The sequence below is a fragment of the Scyliorhinus torazame genome, chromosome 12 (assembly GCF_047496885.1).
Source record: "Scyliorhinus torazame isolate Kashiwa2021f chromosome 12, sScyTor2.1, whole genome shotgun sequence".
Lineage (NCBI taxonomy): Eukaryota > Metazoa > Chordata > Chondrichthyes > Carcharhiniformes > Scyliorhinidae > Scyliorhinus > Scyliorhinus torazame.
In genome coordinates this window covers 217,472,709-217,489,942 of record NC_092718.1, presented here as the reverse complement: position 1 = coordinate 217,489,942, position 17,234 = coordinate 217,472,709, and the positions used below count along the sequence as shown (strand labels likewise).

The window sequence follows — 17,234 nt, the reverse complement described above, 5'->3', positions numbered from 1 at the left end:
TTAATAGAGAGAGAGGCCAAAGACGAGAACTGCGCCAGGCACCAAACAGTTCACAATGCAACCGGCCCCCTCCCGTAGGCGAAATCGTGACCTCGCCGTAGCGAGGCGAGAAACCAATCATCACCACTTAAGCCCCATTTCCGCACAATTAATGAGAGCCACCCCATATCCAAAGGTGTCCCGTCATTCAGCGGCTTTCCCAGCAAGTGGTCACGCTGGTGCCGATTAGTACTCCTGAAAAACGTGAACCTGGCGGAAGGGCTGCTGCGGGGACCCAAGGAGGTGAGAAGCCATCTTTGCTCACAGGGGACAAGTATGGGGGCGTTGGGCCTGCCACCCCAATGCACGGCGGGGTTGGGGGACCCTCGACTGGGGGTGGGGGGACCCTCTGCAGCAGTGGGCCGCCATGGGAGGGTGAGGGAAGATGCTGGGGGGAGCTACGGGGGAAACAGCTCACTGCACTGCACCACCATGCCAACCCCTGGATCATGTGTACCTGTTCCGAGGGCAACCCTTGTCCCTGCCTGTCTGCTCCACTGACCACCAATAACCCCCCACTGACTGCCGAGGCCTCTGACAGTGCAGCTGAAGGCTGTTGCTCATAAGGAATTGGCAATCGTGATTAAGTGAGCACTTCACACTACCCACGTGGATTCCTGTGGGTGGGCGGGCCATGTAGCATGTGGGAGTCATTGCCTAGCACCACCTCATATGCAGCAGCCAACATCAGAACACCCAGGGGATGGGATACAGCTCCGGGGATCTGTCCATGGCCGGAGGGTGGGTGAGTGCCGCAGGGAGGGAGGGATGCCTGGAGAGATGGGCCAAGGGTTCGGAGGTCGGCCCGCATTGCGAAAGAATGTGACGGAGGCGTCATACTGGTTGTGCACAAGGGTGTTTATTGTGTGTAACAATTCCCCACTCTCCCGATGATGCCGCCCTTCCCCTTGCCCCCATGCCAACACCCTCCCCCAGTGCCCTCAATGGTCCTCGATGTGCTTTGCTTTCCAAGCTTTACCGCTGTGTCTAGGTGTGTCCCTAGGATGCACATCAGAGGTGAAGGCAGCCAGCTGCTTACCTCGTCCCGTGGCCTTTTGTGCCCCGGCGGGTGTCCTCTGGGGGCTCTGGGACCATAGGGTCCTGGCTCACTTGTTGGCGGCACATGCGCAACCATGCCGCCCTGTCCCGTGTGCTAGCTGTGAGACTTGGCCTCATCAGAGGGGTGGAACTTAGGGAAGTTGGTGGCCTCCATCCCCACTCCATGGGACAAGTCACTGGGTTGGCACTGTGGGGCCCCTATCCCGCTTGGTACCCAAAGGGCTCTCGGGTTCACCATGGGACCAAGGGGCAGCTGGTTCGAGACATGGCTGCTCCCACATCATCTGGTTCTGCCTGCCCTGGCGGCTCCTCTTGGTCGGCACAATTGTATCGACACCCTCAGTGATGCTTCTCAGTGAGTTGGCCACGTTTGCATCACCTCAGCAATGTCCACCTGCGACTGAGACAAACTGCACAGTGCCTCGGCCATTCCCATCTGAGCGGGACATGTCTCGCAGAACCTCATCAAGGTCAGCCTAGTACTCCTAGTACTGGGTGACATCCCCAGCGAGGCAGACATTCTGTCGAGACCCTCATGCCGTCACCTACTGCGCAACGCCTTGGATACCTCCACTAATGGTACCGTGTCGTGCACCAGGCTAGCAATGTTGGCCTCAGTGTCACGCATGCTGCCGTCATCTCCTGCGCCCCTAACCTCTGAGACTCCTCCAAGTGGCTATGGATCTGCTGGAGTGACACTGACATCTCCCTTTGAATGTCCTGACTGCAACCTAACGTCTCCATCAGCTCCATGAATACCTCTTCCATAGGCTCAGCATCAGACTGGGTGCTGGGTTCCAGCAGCTTTCCGACTGCTGTCTCGCCTGGGGATTTCTGCCTCCACCTGATGTGCACCAGCAGCAGTGTGGTGCTCACCAGATTGTGGTTTTATTGCATATCAAGGTTTCTGTAGTAGTTTGATACAATTGAATGGCTTGTTCAATCATTTCAGAGTACACGTAAGATTCAGCAACATTACTGTGAGTCTGTATTTCCATACCTGTGTTCTAGGTGCAAGATATTTGCTTCAGCCAGGACTGTCGCTGGGTGGTAATCAGCACGCTCCGGGGGACCTCGCATGTGTTTCCAGTAAATCCCTATGGTGGGCAACCCTCTGTGCGAACGCACATGTCCCCTCGCGTGGTGAATCGCATGAGTCGATTCCAGAAGAGTGCTGGGCTGGAAGATATTGAACAGGAGCTGTCGACCAAACAAGGCGGGCGCTGCAGTCCAGTGACTGGTCTCTCAAGCAGCCCCTCTGGGTCACCACTTCACAGTGAGTATCAGTTCATTTTTCTTAAATCAAGAGATTACATTAAAGCTGCTGTAATCCTTTCTTAACAATCAGCCTGCCAGTTCCAGATCTGCTTCATACCTTTACTATCAGATCCACACCAAGCAGACATTTACAAAGCACAATTGGCTGGAGAACAAATACTTCTGATAACAAATGAAATGTGTTATGCTTTGTACCCTCTGTGAGTGATAGCTTACTGGTTCCACATTGTTTTCTTTCCTATAATTCATTTGATTATGTAAAATGTTGCTGAATTGATTTGAGACCATGCAAACCAGAACAATGCGGCTTTATTTTTGGGGCCAGAAGTAGACTTTTCTGCGAGCAAGTGTGAGCCTCACTACCATGGAACATTTATTTAAATTACCATTTCACAACTTCAGGTGAGGCTCTTTCCAACCTGCACATGTGGAATAGGCATATTGATAATCCCGGGAGCTGAGCTACAGGGAGACTGTTCGACATATATATCTACAATTACTTGGCACTAGTTTTTGGCACATTATGTTCCATGCAATTCTTTCCACATTTTTCCCTGCTAGTATTTTTATTTTACCTAATTATTCTTGGTTTTTGCTGTATGTTTAGTTTACACAGTATTAACTGTACAGAAACAGGCCATTCGGCCCTCCAGGCACTTGCCGATGCCTATGTTCCTCCCTTCTTTCACTATCCAACCCCATCAATGTATCATTTCAACCACACTGTTCAAAGTGATGCAGATTGGTAGCCTCTGAGAGTTTTAATCATTCTGCATGATTTGCGAAACAAATAATTTCTGCACACTTGTTAATACTTTAGGACTTGTGTTTTTACAACCCTCCACTCGTGGCTGCGCAATTCAGAGATTTGTTTTCACTGCCTTCATTTACAAGATGTGGAGATGCCGGTGTTGGACTGGGGTGAGCACAGTAAGAAGTCTTACAACACCAGGTTAAAGTCCAACAGGTTTGTTTCAAATCACTAGCTTTCGGAGCACTGCTCCTTCCTCAGGTGAATTAAGAGGTATGTTCCAGAAACATATATATAGACAAAGTCAAAGATGCAAGACAATGCTTTGAATGCGAGCATTTGCAGGTAATGAGGTTCTCCAAAAAGATTGCGCATATAGACACTGACATTAAGTTTCTACAAAGATACAAGAAAGCAGACGGGATCCCGAAAGTGCTACAGATCACAAACCCACTCAAGTCAAGCTACAACACAGACTACGCTGAGAGATTCTGCTGTCTCACCTCTCTCACATTCCTCAACCACCTCGTACACCAGCTCTACAGCAGACGACGCAACCTGGAAACCAAGATAGAGGCCATATTCTCAACTTGCGCTCAGGACGCAGCAGACCAGCTGCGCAACACCGCCAAACAGATGAGACAACAATACTATGCCACCTATATGCACACCAAGAACAGGAAGCTTGAGAAACTCAGCATCACCACCAGCACAACCCAGCCACCCCGGTACCACAGTAGAAAACACTACAGGGAAATCTATTGTCAACTTGTCAGACTACACCCTTCAACCAGATGAAATCGAAGTCCTCAGCAGATGGCTCAATTTCTCCACCACCACCAAAATGGACCCCATCAGTCTCCCGGCAGCCACGGAGGAATTCATCAGGTGAACGAGGCTCCGGGAGTTCTTCCACAGATCACAAGAGGCCGACAGCGAACCCAATGAGTCAACCAATGAACCGGAACAGCAGACCGAGAGATCTGCGGTGCGGCAACCGAAGAGGAAATAGTCGAATTGGACCCCTCTGGAAAGCCACTGCCCTAGACTCGACATGGATGCTCAAGCCGTCAGGAGTCACGTCAATGCCAGATTCATCAGTCGCATTCACAAGACAGCCCCGAACGTCACCCAAGCACAACGCAACGCCATCCGCTCTCAAGACCAACCGCAACATCGTCATCAAACCAGCAGACAAATGAGGGGCCACCGTCATACTGAACAGAACGGACTACTGCAAAGAGGTGTACCGCCAACTCAACAACCAGGAACACTACAGACAGTTACCCGCAGATCCGACCAAGGAACACATCCGCCAACTCAACAGACTGATCAAGACCTTGGATCCAGACCTTCAGAGCACCCTACGTGCTCTCATCCCACTTACTCCCCGCGTTGGAGATCTCTATTGCCTCCCGAAAATACACAAGGCCAACACACCAGGCCGTCCTATCGTATCAGGCAATGCGACCCTGTGTGAGAACCTCTCTGGCTACATCGAGGGCATCTTGAAACCCATCACTCAAGGAACGCCCAGCTTTTGTCGCGACACGACGGACTTCCTACAGAAACTCAGCACCCATGGACCAGTTGAACCAGGAACATTCCTTGTCACAATAGACGTCTCGGCACTCCACCAGCATCCCCCATGACGACGGCATTGCTGCAACAGCCTCAGTACTAAACACCGACAACTGCCAATCTCCAGATGCAATTCTGCAACTCATTCACTTCTTTCTGGATCACAACGTCTTCACCTTCGACAACAAGTTCTTCATCCAGACGCACAGAACAGCCATGGGGACCAAATTCGCACCTCAATATGCCAACATCTTCATGTTCAAGTTTGAACAAGACGTCCTCACCGCACAGGATCTTCAACCGACGTTATACACCAGATACATTGATGACATTTTTTTCCTTTGGACCCACGACGAAGAATCACTGAAACGACTATACGATGACATCAATAAGTTCCATCCCACCATCAGTCTCACCATGGACTACTCTCCAAAATCGGTTGCATTCTTGGACACACTCAGCTTCATCAAGGACGGTCACCTCAGCACTTCGCTTTACTGCACGGATAACCTCACGATGCTCCACTTCTCCAGCTTCCACCCTAAACACATTAAAGAAGCCATCCCCTATTGACAAGCACTCCGTATACACAGTATCTGCTAAGACGAGTCGGAGTGTAACAGACATCTACAGATGCTGAAAGATGCCCTCGTACGAACGGGATATGGCGCTCGACTCATCGATTGACAGTTCCAACGCGCCACAGCAAAAAACCGCACCAACGTCCTCAGAACACGGGACACAACCGACAGAGTACCCTTCGTCGTCTAGTACTTCCCCAGAGCGGAGAAACTACAACATCTGGTTCGCAGCCTTCAACACGTCATCGATGAAGATGAACATCTTGCCAAGGTCATCCATACATCCCCACTACTTGCCTTCAAACAACCGCGCAACCTCAAACTAACCATTGTTTGCAGCAAACTACCCAGCCTTCAGAACAGCGACCACAACACCACACAACCCTGCCATGGCAATCTCTGCAAGACAAGGGCATTCAGCCTCTGATCTCCAGGTAAGCGTTCTCCAAGGCGGTCTTCAGGATGCGCGACAACACAAAATTGCTGAGCAGAAACTTATAGCCAAGTTCCGCACACATGAGCATGGCCTCAACTGGGACCTTGGATTCATGTTGCATTACTTTCATCCCCCACCATCTGGCCTGGGCTTGCGAAATCCTACCAATTGTCCTGGTTTGAGACAATTCACACCTCTTTAACCTGGGGTTACCCCTATCTCTGGATCTGTAAAGACTTAATTACTTGCAAATGCCCGCATTTAAAGCATTGTCTTGCATCTTTGAATTTGTCTATATATATATTTCTGGAACATACCTCTTCATTCACCTGAGGAAGGAGCAGTGCTATTAAACGGGACTCTGTGCTATTAAACGGGACTCTGCTTCATTTCTGGGTCTTGGCAAGGAACGCCCCGCTGAGGCTGCGCTTAGGCTAATTTCCTGCACTAAAGAGCTCAGATTACGTGTGGGTTTTTTTTAAACAAAAAAGTATATTTGCTGTGTGCATTTCTTAAAGGATCGTGAAAAGGTGAAAAATGAAACCAACTTGAAGTTGCTGGGTTTTTTTTTCTTGGGGGGAGGTGTCATGTGAGAGTACCTTTAAGAAATGGGTTTTTATAAATGGGTGTGTATATAAATATCTGTAGTGAGAGTACCTTTAAGAAATGGGTGTTTACTACTGCAGTGATGTCAGAGAGTGGGTGGAGCTGGGCTGTCTGTCAGCTTTTTACTTTCGTTTTAGGCTGTTTGCTGCAGGGTGTGTTTTAGTTTTGTTTTCAGAGCTGGATAGCTGCAGTCACAGCCAGAAGGTGTATGAATCTCTCTCTGTAATCTAAAGACTGTAAATCGATCCTGGTGATTTAAAACTAATAACAGTAGTGACTTTAACCTGATGTGCTTCTGGTAAAAGGTGTTTTAAGTCTTATGGATGTTAAAAGGGAAGCTTAAAGGATTACTTAGTGTTGTATTCTTTGGGGGTTGTATTTGAATTAATGGTTGCTAAGATGTTCACTGTATGTTTTAAAAAGGTTAACTTGAGTTCATAGAATAAACATTGTTTTGCTTTAAAAAATACTTTTCTATTTCTGCTGTACCACACCTGTAGAGTGGGCCTAGTGCTCCCCATACCACAATCTATTAAAAGTTGTGGGTCAGGTGAACTCCATCATACACTTTGGGGTTCTCTAAACCCTGGCCCATAACAACAGTCACCAGTGGTTGAGAAAATAAATCAGGAATGCATAAGAGGCCAGAATTGGAGATCTTAAAGGTTTGTCGGACTGGAGGACATTGCATAGGGAGGAATGGAATCATGGAGCATTTTGAAAATTAATGAAAATATTAAAATAGAAGCACTTTGGACCAGGAACCACTCATGTTGCTGTAACTATCGCTGAGCAACAATTCAATCACTTATAACCCTCAGATTTTAAACTGGAACAGTTTTTAATTTCTGAATTAGAATTCAAATTGTTGCTATTTAAATAGAGTGTACTCAGCATTTAAAGTTCAATTGGTGTTGCAATCAATGGAGTGTGGTCCCTTAAGCAGCACATTTGAACCCTAATTCTGAAATGGGCGCACTTTTGAATTCTGTTTCTGAGACAGATGCCACAAGTTGGTAGTTTTGGCTGAACAGTCTTCATTAGGATTTGCCTTGTGTTCTATACAAATATTCCATACTAAATTGAAATGCCTAGTCCACAATGTTAGGGCCCGATTTAATGGAACTGAAATGGAGTCCCGTTTCGAGCGTGTTGAGGCAGGTGTTTCCCGGTGTTTGCAGCGCCGAGAGCGACCGCTATTAAACGGGACTCTGCTTCATTTCTGGGTCTTGGCAAGGAACGTCCCACTGAGGCTGCGCTTAGGCTCATTTCCTGCCCTAAAGAGCTCAGATTGCCAATGCAGGAAGAGATCAGTGGCACCCGATCTCCAGACCCCTCCCCCACAACACCCCAAATGACTAATTAGGGGGTCCTCCGCACCTCACCTCACAAGGGCAGGGCACCCCCAGCTCCGATTCCCCGGCACAGGCAAGGTGCCACCTGGGCATTGCTAGGGTTGCACCCGGGTGGCACTGCCAGGCTGCCCAGTGGCACTGCCAGGGTGCCAGACTAGTGCCCGGGTAGAATTGGGTGCCAGGGTACCACCCTGCCCAGAGCCCAATCACCCTGGGGCCTGGGCCTCTAGTCACTTGGAATCACAAGCTTTCGGAGCACTTCACCTGATGACAAGCTTGTGATTTCAAATAAACCTGTTGGACTTTAACCTGGTGTAGTGAGACTTCTTAAATATGCAGATCGTGACGCGTTGCTATGTCTCGTTAGATTTTGGGAGGCGTGACGAGGCCATGTAAATTTCACGAGAGACCTCTCACGTATTTATAGTGTCGTATTTATAGTGTTGTTCTGTTTGTTTGGAATTTAATTGCCAATCTTTGCACTTGTTTGTTATATATCGTAATACCGAACATGACAATTGATCTTTGTGTATAAACCTGAGGAACGTTCACCCAGTTTTTGGTTGTGTTATCTTATTTAAGAACTTCCGAATTTGTACAGTTGCTGTGTCTCATGGCACCTCTTGAAAAACCTGCTTGTTTGTCCCTTTTTCCTGTGCAAGGCACAGTCTTGTTTCAATATCTGACGTTGAAATCTTTATCAGGGTGTGTTTCGGATCTGACAGTGGACGTTCAGTCTGGTTTCGCAGTTGCCTACTCCCCGGCCGCGTGTGGCCCCTTATAGAAACACGAACTAAGGAAAACTCTTAATTCACAGCTGATAAGGAGACACTTCCTGCATAGCCCAACAAGCCAACACAAACTTTGTTCGGGTTCCTTTGTATTTTATCTGTTAACACACCCCGTTGTATTTTTGTAAGTCAATAGGCGGGTGACGAAGTGCACTAATTATGATATCGGCACACAATTGCTGACCCCTGGCTTAGATCCTGCTCGTACTGCGAGCACAAGCACAATGCACTGTAATGACATCTACTTCCTGTAAGGTTAGCAAATACATGCTAATGTTATCACACTGAAAATATAATTGACCTCATAGTGTCAAGTAAGGAGATGCAGTGTCTGAAGTTGGCACTTACTATGGGCTCTTGGGATTAGATACAAAAGCAAATTTACAGTGGAACAAGGCGGGTGCTGAAAAAAACTGCCACTGGTTGTTGCTTTGATGGATATGTAAAGAGGAACTGCAAGGTCAAACATTGTAATATTCTAGTTATGCTTTTTTTTCAGTTGCGCAATTTTCCTCATGCCAGCCCAAAAAGGGAAAGCCTGGCACTCCAGACTGTAACGCGACCCTCTCCAGAAGCTGTTTTGTTTTCCCTTTTCAGTATTGCTAAATACAGTTTCAACTTAGCTCTGTGGTAACTTTCTCACCTCTGTCAGAGGGCTGCGAGTTTGAACTGCAATCCAAGGTTGGAGGGCACAATCAAAGCTCATGCTGCACTGCAGTACCGAGGGACTGTTGTATTGTCAGAGTTGCTGTCCTTAAGCTGAGTTGCTAAACTGAGCTTCCGGATCCATGTTCAGGTAGACATTCTGAATCTGAGAACATTGCCTGGCCAGCTTCAGCCAGTGCCATCCCATAAAGACATTAAGTACCCAGTCACCTCATTGCTGTTTGTGGGATTGTGCATCATGTAGAGTAGCTGTTGTGGCTGCCTGTATAACAACTTGCATTACGTTTCAAAATGAGGAAATGTTTTGAGGTACGCTAAAATCCCCTTTAAATGAAAATCTTTCTTCTTTCACTCACTCACCTTTCAGCTTGATAGTTTAAAAAAAGCCTGAGCAAATCTAAAATGCAAAACAGAACATGCTGGGAAACACTCAACAAGTCGAGCAGCATCTGTGGAGAGAGACTGTGTGACTCAAAGAATAGTTGTATTGGAGTTGAAACATTAACTCTGTTTCTTGTTCTGGATGCCAATTCAAGCCACACCCACACACAGACCTTTTAATGTCTGCAGACCAGGACTGCTCTAGGTGAGATATGGCCCCCTAAAGCAGGAAGAGTGCAGGCCACAAGTTTTGTGACGCCTCATTGGGTCACCTGGATGCAGTGAGGCCTGCAGCGACCTTCGGAACCTTTGGGATGGGCGACAGATGTCCAACTCAGTCACCAACCCGGCTTGGGGAGAGATGTCTGTGGCAGTGAGTACTATCTCAGCCTGAGGGAGAACAGCATAGAATCCTGCAAACAGACAAATTATATCATCTGCAGACCAGGGTAATTCAACCTTCTCATGCCTCTCAACTTACACTCTCACAAGCCCCTCACACATTCACAGGATGGCAATCCACAAAGATAGCACAAGGGACATTACCACTCACTTTCCCACATACAGCCTGAGATCTCCAACTGGACTCTCATCCTCTGTGCAGTTCATGTGCACAGCTCTACTCAGCACCCACACAAGGTAGGCATCCTTATCTTCTACCTTGGCATGCCTCCTGCTCACACTCCATCTGTCTTCATGCAGACCAATCTCACTCATAATAAAAGGGAGAGGTCCGAGACTGGTAGTGCAATGCCAGAGATCAGGGCCCTCACCCAGTATGAGGAGTGTGCAGTAGACCTGGCTGGAGAGGACCAGAACTGTGCCTCTGGCGATGGTGAGGTCGGCGGTACACACCCAAATATGAACCCTGCACTAGCTGATCCTTCAGTCAGCGAGACTGTGAGTGCAATGTCATGTCTTCAAGTCTGTTGCCATGCATTACTTATCTCAACTCTCTTTCATAGGCAGCACAGCCAGGTGCCCCAGGGACACTGGGAGCCAGCTGTTCACATCCAGCCCCGACACTTCGGGCTGGATTCTTCTGCCCCACCCGCCTCAAGAATGCCACGGGTGAGACGCGGACAATGGAACAGTCCATTGACCTGGGTGGGATTCTTCGGTCGCCGGGCAGATGCGGCCGGAGAATCCTGCCCTTCGGGTGAGGACCCATTTGTGGGAGACCCGTTTCAGCATTCACCCACACTCTCCACCAATGCAGAGAGACACACCACAGTGGGACTTAGATCTAGGGCAGGCTCTGTGTCACAATCTGGTGAGCACAACAGAGATTCTGATCCACAACTGGCTGAGGTAGGGACATCCCCGGTCACTCGTGCGGAGGACTGCTGGAGGCCATGATTCTGCTGAGTCCCAGTCAGATAATGAGCCTGTAGACTTGGTCTTAATGCAGATGTTGGAGCAGCAACAACAGACACAGGAATATCAGACAGAGTTGTCAGCTGCATTCCACAGATTGCAACATATGATGGAGGAGTCTGTCCATATTCAGTCTGAGGTAATAGCGCATGCATGCCAGCGCAGCACGGTGGACACTATTAGGATGGCAGCGGCTATGGCAACCTTGGTCCAGGACATAGCATAGCCCCTGTGCTGCTGTGGGAGTTGTACTCCATCGCTATAGATACAGTTTTAAGTGGGTTTAATTTAGTGTTTCTGAGCCTGGAAGGATAAAATCTATAGTTAGATTCATGCTGGACAAAGATGTTTGTATGTATGGGGGTTGGTTAAGTTCCAACTGTATTTCTAATATGCTTAGAAAGGGCTAAAGTGTGAAGAATAAATTAAAGCCATAAGCATGTGGGCATTGTTTAGCAGCGGGCCTTGTAAGGTAGAGAAGCTTTTAAATTTAATCAAGTTAATTTTATCTGAATTTGTGGGCAGTTGGAGACAGGACACTGGGGAGTGAACAGCTCGCAGCTCTGCCAGGAGAGGCTGGACAGGACAAGGGACCTGCAAAGATGCAAGCTTCCTAAGGAACAAGATACAATCCAGATAACCAGGGAATTGGGAGAGAAAGAATATTTAAGATGACTGAAGTTAGAGATCAAGATATTATTCAGGAGATTTGGATTTGATTTATTGTCTCGTGTACCGAGGTACAGTGAAAAGTATTGTTCTGCATACAGCCCAGACAGATTGTTCCATACATGAAAAAATATAGGACATACATAAATACTCAATGTAAATAGATAGGCATTGGGTGAAGCATACAGAGTGTAATACTACTCAGTAGAGAAGATGTGTGAATGATCAGTTCAGTCCTTAAGAGTGTCATTTTCTATATCCTGCCCGATGGAAGAGGTTGGAAGAGAGAATAAGCTGGGTGGGAGGGGTTCTTTGATTATGCTGCCCGTTTTCCCAAGGTGCAGACAGAGTCAATGGATGGGAGGCAGTTTCACGTGATGGACTGGGCTGTGTTCATAAGTCTCTGTAGTTTACTGTTTTGGGTCTAGAATTTCCCATACCAGGCTGTGATCCAGCCAGATAGGATGCCTTCTATGGTGCATCTGTAAACATTGATAAGAGTCAATGTGGACATGCTGAATTTCCTTAGTTTCCTGAGGAAGTATAGTTGCTGTTATGCTTTCTTGGTTGTGGCGTCGATGTGGGTGGACCAGGACAAATTGTTGGTGATGTGCAGACCTAGGAATTTGAAGCGGTCAACCATCTCCACCTCGGCACCATTGATGCAGACAGGGACATGTACGATTCCTGAAGTCAATGACCAGCTATTTAGTTTTGCTGACCTTGAGGGAGAGATTGTTGTCGTTACACCGTGCCCCTAGGTTCTCTATCTCCCTGTTGTATTCTGACTCATCGTTGTTTGAGATCCGACCCACTACGGCCGTGTCATCAGCAAATTTGTAGATGGAGTTGGGGTGGAATTTTGCCATACAGTCGTGTGTGTATAGGGAGTTTAGTAGGGAGCTAAGTATGCAGCCTTGCAAGGCACCGGCATTGAGCACTATCATGGAAGAGAATTCAAGGAAACGTAAACAAAGTGTTCTGAGTTAAAGAGACAATTGCAGTAACTAGATTTAAAGTGGGACAGCAGACTTCAGAGGTAGCTGAAACGTTTGATATAATTATAATGCAGTCTGGGAATTGAGCAGATTGCACAGCAGTCAAGAGAAAGAAATCCTAAAAGGGTTGTTGTAAAATCCTGGACTGTTAAAAGTGGAGCAGAAGCTTTGTCTAAAAGTGTAATTTGGAAAACTTGGCCTGCATTTTGGAATTTAAACCGCGAAGGACAAACATAAGTTAAAAGAAGAAATGGATGCGTCACTTTTGAAAATGGAATTCGAAGTCACTCGTGTGGAAGCTGGCGTTCATTGAGACAAGGTGGCTCACAGTATAAGAATCATATCGGGGCTTTGTTTAGGAGAAACCCACAGACATTTACTTGGGTCCAGTGAGGAGTGAGTCTTACCACAGTCATTTTGTGGGCTTAAAAGGGATTTTGTGTGTGTTAATGAGACTATCGTACCTTAAGATGTACTTTGTAACCCATGTTAATCCTAAAACCAGTCTGTAATTGTTAAGACAAAGGGGGAGCAAAGGATTACAATCCATTTTTTCATGTTTAATTCATTTTTTTTCTTATTGCTAAAACTAATTAACGGTCTTATGACTCTGTTCCTACACATATTATTAAAAGAAAAGAAAAGTTACGGTTTGTTGAGCCAGGGTTCCATTCTGGGATCTTCCCGAGTAATAGCATTACTCTGACAGAAAACTGACATTTTCGCTCCTGCAATATTTCCCCCTCATGCCTGCCGCAAGCTGATCTGGAAAGTCCCAAACTAAGTTTCTCGACTCTCTCCTCATAACTCCAATATCAGACACTGGAAGGGACTTGGCTCTTCAGTGCATTGCTTTCTTCCCCTGAACATTGTGCTTGGTTCTTCCCTTCTTCAGCTGTAGGTGGAGGTCAGCACTGATCCATGCACTGCTTTAGCCTCAAGTAGGTGTGTGCACAAAATACAACAGCCAGAAAAATGAGCAATATTTCCTAAAAGCATTGCCATGGAAATAACCATTGCCAGAGAGTCTGGGCATGATCGTTTTTAAAATGCAAATCGTAAATGACCCCTACTGTTCATGCACACGCGAATTATCGCATCTATCAAACACAAAGGGTCAGCTGAAGTGCTCCTATAGGTAAACAGGCAATTGTTCAGCTTGATTATGCTGATTCTGAACATTGTTGCCATAATGCCATCGAAGCATGCATGTATGCACCCATATCCCTGTATCAGGTGCTGTTCACACAAGGATTGCAGATAAAATTTCATGCAGATAAGTGTAAAGCATTGGACATGGGAAGCAAAGACGAATAATGCAAGTACACCACAAATGGTTTTAATTTGTTAAGGATGAGGTTAAAAGAAACCTAGGAGTCTAAGTAGACTCAACACTCAATATATTCAACGAATGCAGGGGCAGTAATCGACAAAGCTAACAGAATGTTGAACTACAAAGCTAAAATAGTTGAATACACCTTCAGAATAAGTCATAATCAATCTGCACAAAGCTCTCTTTTGACCACACCTTGCATACTGTGTCCAATTCTGACCATTGGAAAATGCAGCATAGATGAGGAGACTTAAAATGCTAGTTTAAATTGAATAATGCAGTATAATTTTTCTGATATGTTCGTCAGCAGTAATGGAAGGTTTGTTTGGAGTGAGTCATGCACATTGTCATTCCATTTTATTTGCTTACAAGCTACTCCTGCATATCAGCAGCAATTCAAACTTGAGGTCTTCCCTGGGAAAACGATTATAACTTGCATACAGTCCACCTGCTTAATAAAAAAGCACAACCTTTGTTTGTGTAAATATGGTGCATTGTGTGAATGAGTGAGTTAAGCCTATCAATGTGTGGAGTAAGGCAGAGATTTGCATGCCATATCCAGTATATTCAAATTTACTGGTGGTGCTTGCACATCTGTGACAATCACTGAACAACTGAAGTTGGTCAGGAGTTTGAATTGAATTTGCTTTTTTAAGCTTACAAATGCCTAAAATGCACCAGCAAAACAAATCTGAACTTCAGCCAGCCTTCAAAGAGGTTAAACAGTAACCTATTCATAGATGCATTTAAGGGGAAGCTAGATAAGCATATGAGCAAGTAAAGGATAGAAGGTTATACTGATAGGATTAGAAGAGGATTGGGATGAGGCTCATGTAGAACACAAATAACAGCATGGACCATTGGGCCGTGATGTGTTGGGTGTTCTGGATCACATACAGGTCACCAACACTTGAAGTCGTGCAACACAATTTTATTAAAAGGTTAACTATTTAAACATACTTGAACTTTGGGTAAATACGATACCAGCTTTAACTAAAGACCTTTGCCTTGTCCTAACCAGTTTATGCACTCAGCACATGGTGAATGTCTGTGTTGCAGGCTGTGAGCTCTGTGCTCCTAGCTAGCTGCTACTCGAATGAGCGGGAACTCTGATGTCCCCTGTCTTTATAGTGCGTGTGCTCTCACTGGTGATTGGCTGTGGTGTTGTGTATGTTGATTGGTCCCACTGTGTGTCCATCAGTGTGTGTCTGCACCATGATATACTGGTGTATATTATGACATTCCCCCCTTTTATACAAGAAAAATGTGCCCGCGTGACAATACATAGTGTGTGGTGAATGTTCCTGACTACGTGTGTGCAAAATATTTACAGGACAATGTACATAAAACTAAGCTATTTACATGGGAAGGTGCCTGGTGCAGAAAAAAACTGTGTCACACAAATAACGAGATGAACACTATATACAAACCACTTGAATGATTAAACGGAAGAACAGAACAGACCAGAGAGTCCATTAGTGCAAAGTTCACAAATTAAGGTGGGCGACAATTTCTGGTTGACCGCCTCAAGGGTGGGTCAGGAGCCACCAGCTGAGGAGCGGGCTGGACTGCGTCAGAGTGAGGAGGATGCAGAGTAACCGGAATCTCTGCATAGTCCAGGTCAGGGACAACAGGAGGGCGTGGCACTGGCGGAGGATCACGTAGTGAGCGCGGAACGAGACGAAGGGCACGCCGGTTACGGCGCAGAATGGAACCATCCGGTAGACGAACCAGGAACGAGCGGGGAGCCACCTGCCGAAGATCCACAGCAGTTGCAGACCTGCCACCATCCGGAAGATGGATGCGGACGTTGTCACCTGGAGCCAGAGCAGGGAGATCAGCTGCACGGGTGTCATGACACGCTGTAGTGCTGTGCACGAGACAGTTGCTTTCGTTGAAGGACCGGAACGTGGTCGAGGTCTGGGACGTGATTGGATGGCACCGTCGTCCTCAGGGTGCGACCCATGAGCAGCTGGGCTGGCGACAGGCCAGTGGACAGTGGGGCCGAGCAATAGGCCAGCAGGGCGAGGTAGAAGTCGGATCCCACATCGGCAGCCTTGCAGAGGAGCCGTTTAACTATGTGGACGCCGTTCTCCGCTTTGCCATTGGATTGGGGGTACAGGGATGTCACATGCACAAAGTTGTACCTCCTGGCAAAGTTGGACCATTCCTGGCTTGCGAAGCAGGGGCTATTGTCCGACATCACAGTAAGTGGGATGCCATGACGAGCAAAGGTGTCCTTATAGGCACGGATGACTGCAGACGATGTGATGTCGTGCAAACGTACCACCTCCGGGTAGTTTGAAAAATAGTCTACAATCAGAACATAGTCCCTGCCCAGCACGTGAAACAGGTCGATGCCGACTTTGGACCAAGGGGACGTGACCAACTCATGGGGCTGCAGGGTCTCACGTGGTTGGGCCGGCTGGAACCGCTGACAGTTGAGCACTGTGTTGGCGATATCGTCATTGATGCCGGGCCAGTACGCTGTCTCTCGGGCCCGTCGGTGACACTTCTCCACGCCAAGATGGCCCTCGTGTAGCTGTTCCAAGACGAGCTGGCGCATGCTGTGCGGGATATCAATGCGGTCCAGCTTCAGGAGGACACCGTCGACTACCGCCAGATCGTCTCTGATGTTGTAGAACTGGGGGCATTGGCCTTTGAGCCACCCGTCTGTTAGGTGGCGCATGACACGCTGTAGCAGGGGGTCAGCCGCAGTCTCGCGTCGAATTTGGACGAGGCGTTCATCCGTGGCCGGTAGATTGGAGGCCACGAAGGCCACATGGGCGTCAACCTGGCAGACGAATCCCGCTGGGTCACACGGAGTGTTGACTGCCCTGGACAGAGCATCGGCTATGATCAGGTCTTTGCCCGGGATGTTTTCGAGCTGAAAGTCGTGTCGCCGGAGTTTGAGCAGAATGCGCTGGAGGAGAGGCGTCATGTCGTTCAAGTCTTTTTGTATTATATTGACCAGCGGGCGATGATCGGTCTCGACGGTGAATTGGGGAAGGCCGTACAAATAATCATGAAATTTGACGACACCGATCAACAGACCCAGGCACTCCTTTTCTATCTGCGCGTAGCGCTGTTACGTGGGGGTCATGGCGCGTGACGCATATGGAACAAGGGCCCATGATGAGGCCTCATCGCGTTGCAGGAGCACTGCCCCAATGCCAGATTGGCTGGCACCGGTCAAAATTTTTGTCTCTTTTGCTGGATCAAAAAAGGCCAATACCGGGGCCGTGGTAAGTTTGGTTTTAAGTTCTGTCCATTCGCTCTCGTGGGCAGAAAGCCATTGGAAGTCTGTCGTCTTCCTGACCAGGTTCCTGAGAG

The 17,234-nt window shown here is 47.6% G+C and overlaps 1 protein-coding gene and 1 long non-coding RNA gene across 6 annotated transcripts in view; one reads left to right on the top strand and one right to left on the bottom strand.

Moving 5' to 3' along the window:
- The window catches only part of LOC140386984 (uncharacterized), a 53,359-nt gene extending 51,013 nt beyond the window's left edge, over positions 1-2,346 (bottom strand). Inside the window, exon 1 of the long non-coding RNA XR_011933727.1 lies at positions 2,099-2,346. This is a non-coding gene — a long non-coding RNA (uncharacterized lncRNA). The remainder of the gene's footprint in view (positions 1-2,098) is intronic.
- bcas3 (BCAS3 microtubule associated cell migration factor) overlaps positions 1-17,234 on the top strand; it is a 1,250,799-nt gene that overhangs the window by 481,839 nt on the left and 751,726 nt on the right. For all 5 annotated transcript variants that reach the window (XM_072469937.1, XM_072469940.1, XM_072469936.1 and 2 more), the window contains exon 15: positions 2,110-2,374. In XM_072469937.1, the coding sequence (XP_072326038.1) occupies positions 2,110-2,374 (265 nt within the window). The remainder of the gene's footprint in view (positions 1-2,109; positions 2,375-17,234) is intronic.